The sequence below is a fragment of the Cyprinus carpio genome, chromosome A7 (genome assembly GCF_018340385.1).
Source record: "Cyprinus carpio isolate SPL01 chromosome A7, ASM1834038v1, whole genome shotgun sequence".
In the NCBI taxonomy this organism is placed as follows: Eukaryota; Metazoa; Chordata; class Actinopteri; order Cypriniformes; family Cyprinidae; genus Cyprinus; species Cyprinus carpio.
Genome location: NC_056578.1, coordinates 4,632,038 through 4,645,422, shown reverse-complemented (window position 1 = coordinate 4,645,422; position 13,385 = coordinate 4,632,038). Strand labels below are relative to the sequence as shown.

General features: G+C 41.2%; 1 protein-coding gene across 4 annotated transcripts in view; it reads right to left on the bottom strand.

Annotated features, from left to right (window-relative positions):
• Positions 1-13,287, bottom strand: part of LOC109095671 (solute carrier family 12 member 6-like) — a 26,168-nt gene extending 12,881 nt beyond the window's left edge. For 3 of the 4 annotated variants that reach the window (XR_006160385.1, XM_042759363.1, XM_042759364.1), the window contains exons 1-9: positions 6,174-6,317; positions 5,509-5,639; positions 5,187-5,428; positions 4,785-5,086; positions 4,547-4,708; positions 4,285-4,383; positions 3,633-3,690; positions 3,378-3,552; positions 1-102 (exon numbers count right to left, since the gene is read on the bottom strand). The exon at positions 1-102 is cut by the window's left edge and continues 17 nt beyond it. Coding sequence is in view for 3 of the 4 variants with exons in the window: in XM_042759363.1 (XP_042615297.1) it covers positions 1-102; positions 3,378-3,552; positions 3,633-3,690; positions 4,285-4,383; positions 4,547-4,708; positions 4,785-5,086; positions 5,187-5,428; positions 5,509-5,639; positions 6,174-6,294 (1,392 nt within the window). In the remaining variant the exon portion in view is untranslated. Of the gene's footprint in view, positions 103-3,377; positions 3,553-3,632; positions 3,691-4,284; positions 4,384-4,546; positions 4,709-4,784; positions 5,087-5,186; positions 5,429-5,508; positions 5,640-6,173; positions 6,318-6,404; positions 6,503-6,642; positions 6,772-8,697; positions 8,793-11,462; positions 12,126-13,116 lie in introns of those variants that run through there. The other variant, XM_042759365.1, reaches the window with a different exon arrangement.
• Between the last annotated feature and the right edge of the window lie 98 nt (positions 13,288-13,385).

Below are 13,385 nucleotides of genomic sequence, written 5' to 3'. Positions count from 1 at the left end.
GACGAGGTCCAGTGAAGCGATGAGGATCCCCAGCTCCGCCAGAACTGCCGTCAGCAGAAGAGCCCAGGTCGGCTCTCCGTTAGCCTTACCGTGACCGAACACCTGCACACACACGGCAGACACCACGATCTGAACGCTGGACCATCATCTGTCACATGACGCTTTCCTTCACATCACACTCTAGTTTCAGCAGCACGTGACCTGACGGCCCTTCATCAACGTTTACACTACAAACATGTCTCTGTGCTCTGAATGATCTGATCACAAAAACCAACAACAACCACACAAGACATCCGGACAGAGCGTCTGAGGCCTGCTGCGTTCTGAGTGTGTTCAGAGTGTGTTCAGAGTGTGTTCAGAGTGTGTTCAGAGTGTGCTCTGAGTGTGTTCAGAGTGTGTTCAGAGTGTGTTCAGAGTGTGCTCTGAGTGTGTTCAGAGTGTGTTCTGAGTGTGTTCGGAGTGTGTTCTGAGTGTGTTCTGAGTGTGTTCTGAGTGTGTTCGGAGTGTGTTCGGAGTGTGCTCTGAGTGTGCTCTGAGTGTGCTCTGAGTGTGTTCGGAGTGTGCTCTGAGTGTGCTCTGAGTGTGCGCTCTGAGTGTGCGCTCTGAGTGTGCGCTCTGAGTGTGCTCTGAGTGTGTTCTGAGTGTGCGCTCTGAGTGTGCTCTGAGTGTGTTCTGAGTGTGCGCTCTGAGTGTGTTCTGAGTGTGCGCTCTGAGTGTGCTCTGAGTGTGCTCTGAGTGTGTTCTGAGTGTGCTCTGAGTGTGCTCTGAGGGTGCTCTGAGTGTGCTCTGAGTGTGTTCTGAGTGTGCTCTGAGTGTGTTCTGAGTGTGCTCTGAGTGTGTTCAGAGTGTGTTCAGAGTGTGCTCTGAGTGTGTTCAGAGTGTGCTCTGAGTGTGCTCTGAGTGTGCTCTCTGTGTTCAAGTGTGTTTTCTGAGTGTGTTCAGAGTGTGTTCTGAGTGTGCTCTGAGTGTGTTCAGAGTGTGTTCAGAGTGTGTTCAGAGTGTGTTCTGAGTGTGCTCTGAGTGTGCTCTGAGTGTGTTCAGAGTGTGTTCAGAGTGTGCTCTGAGTGTGTTCAGAGTGTGTTCTGAGTGTGTTCTGAGTGTGTTCTGAGTGTGCGCTCTGAGTGTGCTCTGAGTGTGTTCTGAGTGTGCGCTCTGAGTGTGCTCTGAGTGTGTTCTGAGTGTGCGCTCTGAGTGTGTTCTGAGTGTGCGCTCTGAGTGTGCTCTGAGTGTGTTCTGAGTGTGCTCTGAGTGTGCTGAGGGTGCTTGAGTGTGCTCTGAGTGTGTTCAGAGTGTGCTCTGAGTGTGTTCAGAGTGTGTTCTGAGTGTGTTCGGAGTGTGTTCTGAGTGTGTTCTGAGTGTGTTCGGAGTGTGTTCGGAGTGTGCTCTGAGTGTGCTCTGAGTGTGCTCTGAGTGTGTTCAGAGTGTTTTCTGAGTGTGTTCAGAGTGTGTTCTGAGTGTGTTCTGAGTGTGCTCTGAGTGTGTTCAGAGTGTGTTCAGAGTGTGTTCAGAGTGTGTTCAGAGTGTGTTCTGAGTGTGCTCTGAGTGTGCTCTGAGTGTGTTCAGAGTGTGTTCAGAGTGTGCTCTGAGTGTGCTCTGAGTGTGTTCAGAGTGTGTTCTGAGTGTGTTCTGAGTGTGTTCTGAGTGTGTTCAGAGCTGACCAAGCCACACAAATCCAGACCAGTGTAGATCGGCTTTGTGATCAGCTCTGTTAACATTAATAAACACAACTTAATTAAATTATTTATCATTAAATATGTAACAGAAATTTTAATATATACTTTTAACAGAGTTAAACAGAATTTAAACATAGAATTATATATAAATAAATTAAATGTAATTAAATATATATTACAACAGTAATTAAATGCAAATTATCGTTAGAATTAAATATAACTATACTAATATAATAATTAATAAATATACATGACATTAAATTATCAAATATATTAACAAAAAATACTATTATTACACAAAATATAAATATTATAAATTCAATATATATTATAAAATACATAATAAATTTAAACAATATTAATACATACACACGCATAAACACACACGTATATATAAAATTAAATATAAATATATAATATAAAATTAAATATCTAGATATCAGATTTCTATATATATATATATATATATATATATATATATTATATATATATATATATAATATATATATAGTATATATATATGCTAAATACAGTACAGACCAAAATTATAAAAAAATAAAACATCATAAATTTTTTTTTTTCTAAATACAGTACAGACCAAAAGTTTGGAAACATTACTATTTTTAATGTTTTTGAAAGAAGTCTCTTCTGCTCATCAAGCCAAAAAAAAATATATTTGATCAAAAATACAGAAAAAACAGTAATATTGTGAAATATTACTGGATGTTACATGTCACATGTAACATCCAGTCTATCACATGATCATTTAGAAATCATTCTAATATTCTGATTTATTATGAGTGTTGGAAACAGTTCTGCTCTCTAATATATTTGATGAATAAAAGGTTAAAAAGAACTGCATTTATTCAAAATAAAAAAAATATATATATTCTAATAGTATATTTTCTTTACTATCACTTTTTATCAATTTAACACATCCTTGCTGAATAAAAGTATTGATTTTATTTAAAAAAAAAAATGACTGACCCCAAATTACTGACCAGTAGTGTATATTGTTATTACAAAATATTTATATTTTAAAAACATAGCTTCTTTTTTTTTTTTTTTTTTTACTTTTTATTCATCAAAGTATCCTAAAAAAGTAATCACATGTTCTGAAAAAATATTAAGCAGCAGAACTGTTTCCAACTTTGATAATGAATAATCATATTAGAATGATTTCTAAAGGATCATGTGATAATGATCCTAAAAAAATTCAGCTTTGCATCACAGAAATAAATGATAATTTAAAAGTATAATAAATTTAAAAACAATTATTTTAAATTGTAATAATATATCACAATATTACATTTTTTTTTTTCTGTATTTTGATCAAATAAATGCAGGCTTGATGAGCAGAAGAAACTTCTTTCAAAAACATTAAAAATAGTAATGTTTCCAAACTTCTGACCTGTACTGTAAATATATATAATCTAAAAATAAATATGTAATATTACTGTAAGAATTTATCACATTCATTCTAAAGCTTAGATATATATATATATATATATATATATATATATATATATATGTGTTAGAGGTGCGCCGATTTGATTTATTAAAAGCTTATTATTCATTGTTTTGATTTCAAAAATAATTGAAGCTTAAACTATAAATGCTTGTGTAATGAATTAGGGGTATAATTTAAATGATATATCTCTGGTGTGAGCAGTCAGTGATGGGGTGAACGTGAACGCGTCTGACCCTCAGGAAGGGGATGATGTTGTCTTTAGCGATGGCCTGCAGCAGGCGAGGAGCTCCGGTCAGCGATTGGAGGCCGGCGCCACACGTGGAGAAAAACGAGCCAATCACGATCACCCAGGGGGAGGGCCATGAGAGCGTCCCGACCACCAGATTCCCCTTCACCGAGTCTCCGAACCTGAAACACAGTCAGAGCCTCAGAAACAGCACATCTGCATTCCCAGAAGAGAAGAAGAGCCACGGCAGGAAGACACTAACTTGTCTCTGAGAACGACGCCCTCCACACAGGATCCAAACAGCAGCACACAGCTCAGATCTGAGCCTCGCGTTCAGGATTCAAACTCCATATTAACACAAAACAACTAGTCACACTGATAAGTGATAGACCTGCATGACGGGGTTTGTAAGTTCATTTAGTTATAAAAATGTAAAGCTGTTTGCTTTTGTGCCTCTTTTATAAATCGCTTTAGATAAACGTGTCTGCGTACATGCATGTAAAATACAAATATACAATTAAAATAATTATAAAATACCAAAAATACTATTACTAATTATTTTTATACTTAAAATTATAAAAATGTAGAATAATAAATAATAAATTATTATATTAATAAATAATCAAAATTAATATTTGAATTGTTTTCCTGGATGTCGTGACGTGAATGTGTTGATAAATTAATGAAAAATGTATTTAAATTATTAGAAATATTTAAATCAGTAATATATATTAAATATATTAAATATTTAAATAATTTAAAGTAAATATTTTAGAGCAAAGAAGCTGACAATTAATAAAGGGGATGACTATTATTATTAAATATCATCATTATTAAAGCCAGAATGAGAGAGCTCTGTCTCGTCATCGTGTGTGTGTGTGTGAGTCCATGTGTGTGTGGTAGTGTAAGGATACAGACGAGGGAGGTGGTGAGGATGGCCAGGATGGTGCCGATGGGAATGGAGCGCTGTGCGTCCTTCAGATCTCCAGAGCGGTTCGACCCCGCCATGATTCCTGACACACAGAGCAGTGATTAAATGATTCGCTGTCACATGACCTCACACAGCATCTTCTCAGAAGAAAACACACCGATAGTTCACAGGTCATTCTGGAAGTGGAAGGTCAAGTCGAGCACAATGTTATATGAATAAATACGATAATCTACTGTTATCATTACCGGTCACGGAGGGGAAGAAGATCCCGATCAGCAGCGTGAAGGAGGTGGTGATGTCAGCGAACACGTAAGGAAAGTGATTGGACACGGCGTCTCTGTGGGGGGAGTGATGCGAGCCGCGCTCCAGGACGTCTCCTTTAGCCGAGTACGAGCTCCAGATGTTGTCTAGACACAGCGAACACATGCGTTACGTGTGAACGTGAGCGGCGCGCGTCTGCGCTACAATGCGAGCGCGCCTCACCTGCGATCACGCCGCTGGCGAGTCCCGGGATGCCCTGGATCTGCGTGACGTTGTTGTGCAGGAAGTACTCGTCGCACACGGCGCTGAGCTCGGAGCTGTTGCAGAAGTGCCGCCACAGGTCCGTGGTTCTCTCCTGCGCGGCGGCGGCGGTGACGGGAGGAGCGTCTGTGCCGTTGAAGCTCTCGCTGGCGTTAGCGCCCTCCAGCGGCGGCGGCGGCTCGAGCAGCACCTGCAGCGTCTTCATGCACTGACCGTCCTTCAGCTCGTGCTGAGCCAGACTCCGGTTTCCCAGCATGCACACGCTGCAGGACACGAGCTCAGCGCTCAGTCATCATATTTGAATGTATATATTTGCTCATCAAATGATTTCAGATGGACGTGTTGGTCCTCACAGATACTCACGGGAAGGACGGCGGGCTGAAGGCGGACACCAGCGCTCCGGTGTAGATGGACAGGATGGACACGATCACACAGGCCAGAAACACAGACGCCAGCTTGTTGACGTATTTGACTCCCACGAACACCAGCAGAGACATCAGCACTAGGAAGATGGAGCCGTAGACGCGCATGTTATTCAGCATGGCCCCCGCCTCGCCGTCAGGATTGTCCGAGACGAAGATGGCAGCACTCGGAGCGATATACATCTGTAAACGGCAGAACAATTGAACAAAAACTCTGACGTGAACCAGCGTTACAGTACTGTTAGAGGTGAAGATCTGCGCACCAGCAGGATCTCGATGGCCCCGAGGATGTACATGGAGCCGGCGAAGGTGGTGCCCAGATAGAAACAGGAGCCCACGGCCCCGCCGAACTCGGGCCCCAGCGAACGGGAGATCATGAAGTACGAGCCGCCCGCTGGAGGAGCGAGAGACAGACGGCTGTGTGTTATTAACAATTAAAACTACAAAACAACAAGAGACACATACACAAAAAACACAGCAGCAGAAGCAGCTCACAACAAGCAAACACAATCCAAACAAATCATAAAAAGTAGAGACAACATCAGATATTAACACACACACACCGCCTCCTGTCACTTTAGAGCGGCCCGCCGTCTTACAATCTCAGTGAGAGTTAGAGGAACGCTTCGCCATTAAAAATAGTTCAACAAACAACATATGCCAATAACAACAACAATAAATATCAACAACAATAAATTGTTCTAAAATTAAAATCATACTCCAATTCTAACCAGACTCCAAATGAACTAGGCTCTAAACGATCACATTAACACTCACACTGTAACATCAGATCACACACACACACATCGGCCTGCAGTTTCTGGGCTGTTTATCAGAGCTCAGTGCTGTAAAGCGCCGTTATCGTCTCTTGACACACTTTCTGAGCTCATTAATGCTCTTTTCTAGTTGAACAGAAGAGAAAGTTCACCTGGCACGACTCCATTAGTAGCGATGGCACTCATAGATATCGCAGTCAGCAGCGTCTGTATGGAGAGAGACGCGACGCTCAATATAACAACACTTATGCCGTTTCTTGTATGTTTATACATATAGATAGATGTGTGTGTGTGTGTGTGTGTGTGTGTGTGTGTGACACACTCACCAACAACAAACAAATAAAGACAAAAAACAGCCCCCACGACTCCGGACGAACCACGACCCACCGACGACCCACGTCAGTCTGAGGAACAGAATCACGCCGAAGATGTTCTGCAGGCACGGCAGATACACGCCCATGAAGGTGCCCATCTGAGGAGACTGATGCCAAACACAGGGAATCATGGGAAAACACTCACTGAATCAACATGGTCTGAGATTTAGCATGACAAAGCAGTGTTTTACTGTGTCTGGAGCCTGTTTATAATGTGTGTGTGTGTGTGTGTGTGTTTGTGTGTCACCTTGCTGCTCTTGCGCTTCTCGCCGATGCTCTCGGCCTCCTCGTGCTCTTTAGCTCCCTGCATGAGGTTTGTGTAATTCGCCAGACGATTGAGCAGAGACGACACTTTGGGACGAGTGTCCATCTCCTCCTACAGAGAGAGAACACACACACACACACACACACACACAGACACACACACACACACACAGACAGACAGACAAACACACACACACACACACACATATATATATACACACATACAGACAGACACACACACACATATACAGACAGACACACAGACACACACACACACACACGCACACACGACACAACCACACACAGACACACACACACCACACACACACACAGACAGACAGCCACACACACACAGGACACACCACACACCTACACACACACACACACACACACGGCCATCACAGACAAGACAACCACACACACTCACACCACACAGACACACACACACCACACACACACACAGACAGACACACACACACAGACACACACACAGACACACACACTCACAGACAACAGCACACACATACACACAGACACACACACACAGCACACACACACCAAGCACACACCGAAGCATCAGACGACAGACAGACACAGACATACACACACACACCACACACAGACACACACACACACCCTACAGACACACACACACACACACAGAACACACACAGACACACCAGACACCACTGGACACACACACAACACACACACAACACACAGAACACAATCACACACTTAGTACCAGACATACCATACACAGCAAAGACACACAGACACACACACACACAGCACACACACACATACATACACACACAGCCCACAACATAGATACAGACATTACAGACACACACACACAGACATACATACACACACACACACACCACCAAACACACCACACACCAAACGTCAGACGACAGTAATCAATTGTACATTCATCAAAGAGAGGGAAGAAATTGGTGAAAATAAAAGAGACGATAAAAAGAGAATCTGTCAAGAAAGTTCAGGTTCACTCCAAAATCAATTGTAGAAAAAAAAAGGCTATTTTTAGAACTGTAAAGATTTAATGTATTAAGATATTATTTCCATAATTACGATTTCCCCGTATTCTAATTATTTTAATTTTAATGAAAAAAAGATTTGATATTTAAATTGTGTATATTCTTTAAAGTAAAACAGTAGTTATTAGTGCTGTCAAAAAATGTTTTCCAGTTTAACACGTTAAAAATATGTTTATTTATAATTAACGCGGGGCAGAGCTAAGGTTGGCCACCCCACTCACAACTGCTGCTTCTGTCTCTTGTTTCTTGACAAGAACTGCGTTTATTTAGACGCAGAACATCTTTACGATCACATCTGGAGACTTTCAGACTTTCAGACGCGTGCTCTATCTTCACCTCAGCGCCTCAGCAGAACCACACTAAACAAGCTGTGAAGAACACACAAAACCAGCAGCACCGTCGCCTGCATCATTTCATATTAATGCGAGAAAGAAACTACGAGCACATAATGTCCTAATTATGTCATCAGTTAAGTCCTGAAGTTACACTACCGAGCATGCAGCCACCCCGTACCCTGTCTATTTATGTCGTCAGTTTAAGTCTGAAAGTTAAAAGGCGATTAAAGCTGCCTTAAAACTGTGTAAGTATTTGTTATATGAGTCAGATTTAAGAACATGTCTTGTCCTGGAGCAGCAGCACTGTCTCCCTCATCTATCCCTCGATTCATCTCCTCAGCTCATGACACAGACTTTAAAGGAACACTACACTATTTTTTTCAGCTCCCCTAGAGTTAAACAGTTGAGTTTTACCGTTTTGAAGAGTTTAGATATTTTACCTGTTTAAAACTCGACTCTGATGTAGTTACATCGTGTACTAAAATGAAAAGTTGTGATTTTTTCTGCAGATATGGCTAGGAACTATATTCTCGATCCGGCGTAATAATCAAGGAACTTTGCTGCCGTACCACGGGTGCAGCAGACACATTGATATAACACAGCGCACCTCTAACATATAGAGAGGATATTGAGAGCACAAACCTCAAACAGAGCCAGATTCCTGTCGTAGAAATCATCGTCATCAATGGCGTGAGAGTTATTGATGTAAACGCTGGACAGCTTCACACCGCCGTCACCTAACACACACACACATCTGTTATTAATGTTTCTTAAGTTTAACGGGTTAGTATGAGTGCTTGAGAAACCTGCTGGGAAACAATCATTTTACATTTTCATTTAGTGCTGCTACTGACACAGAAATGAGATCAGTAAAGAACAACAGAACCGGATGGATGTGAAAGTTCAGGACGGATCACATGACACTGTGCCACCATCAGCAAACACTCTCTCACTTCCCCAACACACACTCACACACACTTGCATTTGTGGTTTACGGGGACTCTCCAGGCGTAATGGTGTTTATACTGTACAAACTGTATTTTCTATCGCCCTACACACTAAACCTCCCCTTACAGAAAACTTTGTGCAGCTTTAGATTTTCAAAAAATCACCATTTAGTTTGTTTTTTAAGCCTTCTGAATTACAGGGACACATTTGTGTCCTCATAAACCACCCAGACCAGTGCGTGCGTGCGTGCGCACACACACACACACACACACACACACACACACACACACACAGACACACACACACACACACACACACACCCCTGCAGCATTCGCTTCCTGTCACACTCAAACATAACAACACACACTCTGCAAACATAAGGACCTCTTATTTTCTCCCAAATTCTGTATTTTTCATTTAATTTTTCAGGATTCTATTTTAATGGTTTAATTAAATTTAATCATCATCAAAAAAAATAAAAAAATAAAATCAATAAATCAATAAATCAAAAAGCATCTCTAATTAACTGAATTCATAAATCCAAAAACGTTTTTAACAATAAAAGGGCACTATGAAATGTTACAACTCTTTTTTTTTATTTTTTAAAAATATAAACATGTCAAATATAAACTGTATCAACAATTAAAAAAAACATGAAAACTGTGAAGTTATGCTTTTCTATTAATAAATTTCTAATTTCTATTTTTCCCAATATCACCAGAGCGACAGACCAACAGAAATAGTTCATGCATAGTTGTAACCCAAAAAACAAAAAAAACAAACAAAATTAATAGTAACACACTTGTGTAAATATGTGCTCCATTATTATGTCCCCAAACCAAGCTATTCACACACAGATAATAAACGTGCAGGGATTTGCATGAGTTTGCGCACACACACACACACACACACACACACACCTGTCAGGGCATTATTCAGTGAGGCGTGTCGTCCACATGTGAAGCTCTTAAATCAACATTATGACTAGTAAGTGTGTGTGATTGTGTCAAACCTTCACGCACGTTTCTCATCTGTGTGTGTGTGTGTGTGTGTGTGTGCGCGGCTAAACTCACATGACAGTCAGAATTACATAATTTCTCTGAAAGGAACTTCCTGTTTCATAATGATGATGTTGCACATTGTGAGTCACACCCTCTTCAGGAGACACGACGTGCTGCTTACTGCGCAGTATGGACTCCTAGTATACGTAACTGAAGCGATTATATGTTTAAAGAAGAGTAATAAAAAGACCATCATGTAAAATCTAAATACTTATGTGTTCTTAATCTTTCCTACAAGAGATTACGTTGTATTAAATGCTAGATAAAGCTTATAGTGTAAGTCAAATGGCAATAATAATGTAATATTAAAGCAATAAGCTCCAAGAAGCCGTGGTTTACAGTGAGTTTATAACAGCTAAGGGCCGTTGTTAGGTTCGCGTCGTGCCGAAAATCCCCTTATCTGTTATAAATTCATTGTAAACCACGGCTTCACGCGGCTTACTGCTTTATAAAAGGGTTATTCCATATACACAGTAAGGTTTCACAAAATAAAACAGAGCAAATAAAGTGTAATGATATTAATAAAAACAGTATTCTTCCACCAAACAATGTAGTTCCTCAGAATCAGTTGTGGTTAGTACAAAGTGGTTGCCGAGCAACACACAAACATAAACAAAGGTGTTTGTTACTTTGTAGAGTAATTTGTAACAGCTTCAAACGCTGCTCAGCCAATCAGAAGGCCCTAGGATTCCCGTGATGAGGAAAACACGCCGAATACAGCCATAAAAATAAAATTTACAATGTCACAGATTCGGCCAAATTTTGCATTAATAAATTATTAATAAATTAAAAATTTACTGTTTCTTTTGAGTAAAACTATCCTCATATACAAGCATACAAAAATAGCAATAATAATAAATAAAAGTTCGGTTTAACTTAAAGAAACCATGATAAATATATTATTAATGTAATGATAAATAATACAATTATTATTAAAACATTATTTTTTAATTTTTTAATTAAAATCAGTTAATTAGAGGTGCTTTTGATTCTTAATATTTAATGAACGCATTAAAATGGAATCCACAAAAAATAAAACTGAATTTGAGAATTTTTTTTTTTTACATAATTCACAGGGCCTTAAAAATTAAATTTTTTATTATAAATTGGGTTTTAATATCTATAAAGTTTCATGATTTCAATTAATTAGACATGCTTTGATGAATAAAATGTAACTTAAACATTAAAACAGAGTCTAGAAAAGTAAAAAAAGAAAAAAAGAAAAAAAAAGAAACACGTAATCTAGAAACCTTAAAAATGCAAACCCAGATTTTGGGACAAACTAAACCTGATTTCACAGGGCCGTATACTCGGATCATATCCAGGCAGTAACTGTGTGCACACTCATCAGTCATCATCTAATCATACACTCACTGGAGGACACAGAGCGAGTCTCACCGTGCTCCAGGTGACTGCGGTCCGGCGTGTCGGCCCCTGCTGAGGTGGTGACCCCTGCGGACGCCTCGCTGCGGTTCACGCTCTCCCTGGAGCCGAAGCGGACCCTGCCGCTGGAGCGCGAGCTGACGTCTGGAGACGTGTCCGGCAGGTCCTCAGCTTTGGTCGGCGTGACGGTGAAGCGCACAGACGAGGCCATGGCTTCCCGCGCCGCCGGCTGCTGCAGCTCCGACAGAGTGACGGCCCCGGGGCCCTGCTGCGGCGACGAGCGGTTCGACTCAGCTCACGGCACGCGGCGGGAACCACTCGCCCCGATGCATCGCCATGAGACTCTGTGTGTGTGTGTGTGTGTGTGATCTACTACTAAACCCTTCTGTGGTCAGCGGATGTGAGGGGGTTTAATCTAAAGCATGCAGCGGCGACCGTGTGTGGAGGAAACTCTGCTTCAGTGCAAATATCTCCCAAAACAGCTGATTTGTGCCCGTGTGGCTTGAGTCTGGTTCTGACGCGTCAGCACGGAGTCTGACAGAACGATTTATTCACACGTAATGAAAACCTCGGTTCTAGACCATCTGACAGCGTATGAAAAATGATCCTTCCTCTACTGTAATGCAAAATAAATGAAGGCTGATTAATAGAGAACGCTGTCATGACAAACACAGTGATCTGACGGATAAAACGCGCGTGTGTGTGTGTGTGTGTGTGTGTGTGTGAAAGGGGAAAGAGAAACAGAACAAAACAAACACACAGTCAATACATGCAAAATACTAAAACTAAAGACAGAATGGTTCTAACTGGTCCTTGGTTCAGTCTGGTTTACACGGTCTATATATATATATATATATACCTCATTGCCTGTTTTACTAAGATCATTTAATATTTATATTGTTTTATAGCTTATTTATATTGTTTGCAGACAACGTATATAATTTGATTTATTTGCTAATATATATATAAAAAAATTTATATGTATTAATAGGTAAATTATATGTGTGTGTGTGTGTTTTCTGCCTAGAAATAAAACCATTATATACATATATTTACACATATATAACATTTATATAGATATATACTCATAATACTTGTGTATTTATTCGATATGTAGAAGAAAGCACATGTTATATATCTATCACTAGTGCAATATTAACTGAAGACTATATTAGCGCGGTTTCTCGGTGTGTCATGTATTGCGGCTGTCACAGCTCCAGAAGCCCTCCTCGGTGGACGGTGTTACCGCAGTGACTCGTTCTCATAGACCTGCTAATAACATCACTGTAGCACCAGGGCAGGTCTCTACAGTACGACGCCCAGAAACACTGCTCAGCAGGCAGCTACTGTGCCGCTCGCGCTGCTGTCTATGTAGGGAGCGAGGTCACACACCGGCCGTCGGTTCCTGCGACACCTTCTTCGAGACACCAACGGCACCTGAGCGCCTCCATTAAGCCAATTATAATCAGATCACAGACACACACCGGACAGCGGCTCGAATCAACCGGACTCTCGCTACACACTCTTTATATAACTAATAAACCGGGTTACCTCAGAAGACGCGCGCTTGGGGCTCGAGCGCATAAACACACAAACCCGCATTAACGGTCACATCACGCGCCCCCGATCAACACGACCGACTCGTGTCAGCCTGCAGACGCTCGCTTACCTCCGGACTGCCGCCGCGGGTCCGCCAAAGACCGGCTGCGAGCTGGACTAAGGAAATCCGGTCCGTTTATCGCTCTGATTTCGGACCTTCAAAATCAGCACGTTTGACTGACTGCTCGCGTAAAGCGCGCTCCCGAGACGCACGGTCTTTGGCGCCGTGACGTGTGCACGCAGGATGCGTCACAGGGAAACGTACCTCTCAGCGTCATACTATTATTACTAGCGTTTCTTTTTTAATTTCAGTTGTTGTATTTTTTGGTTTACATTAAA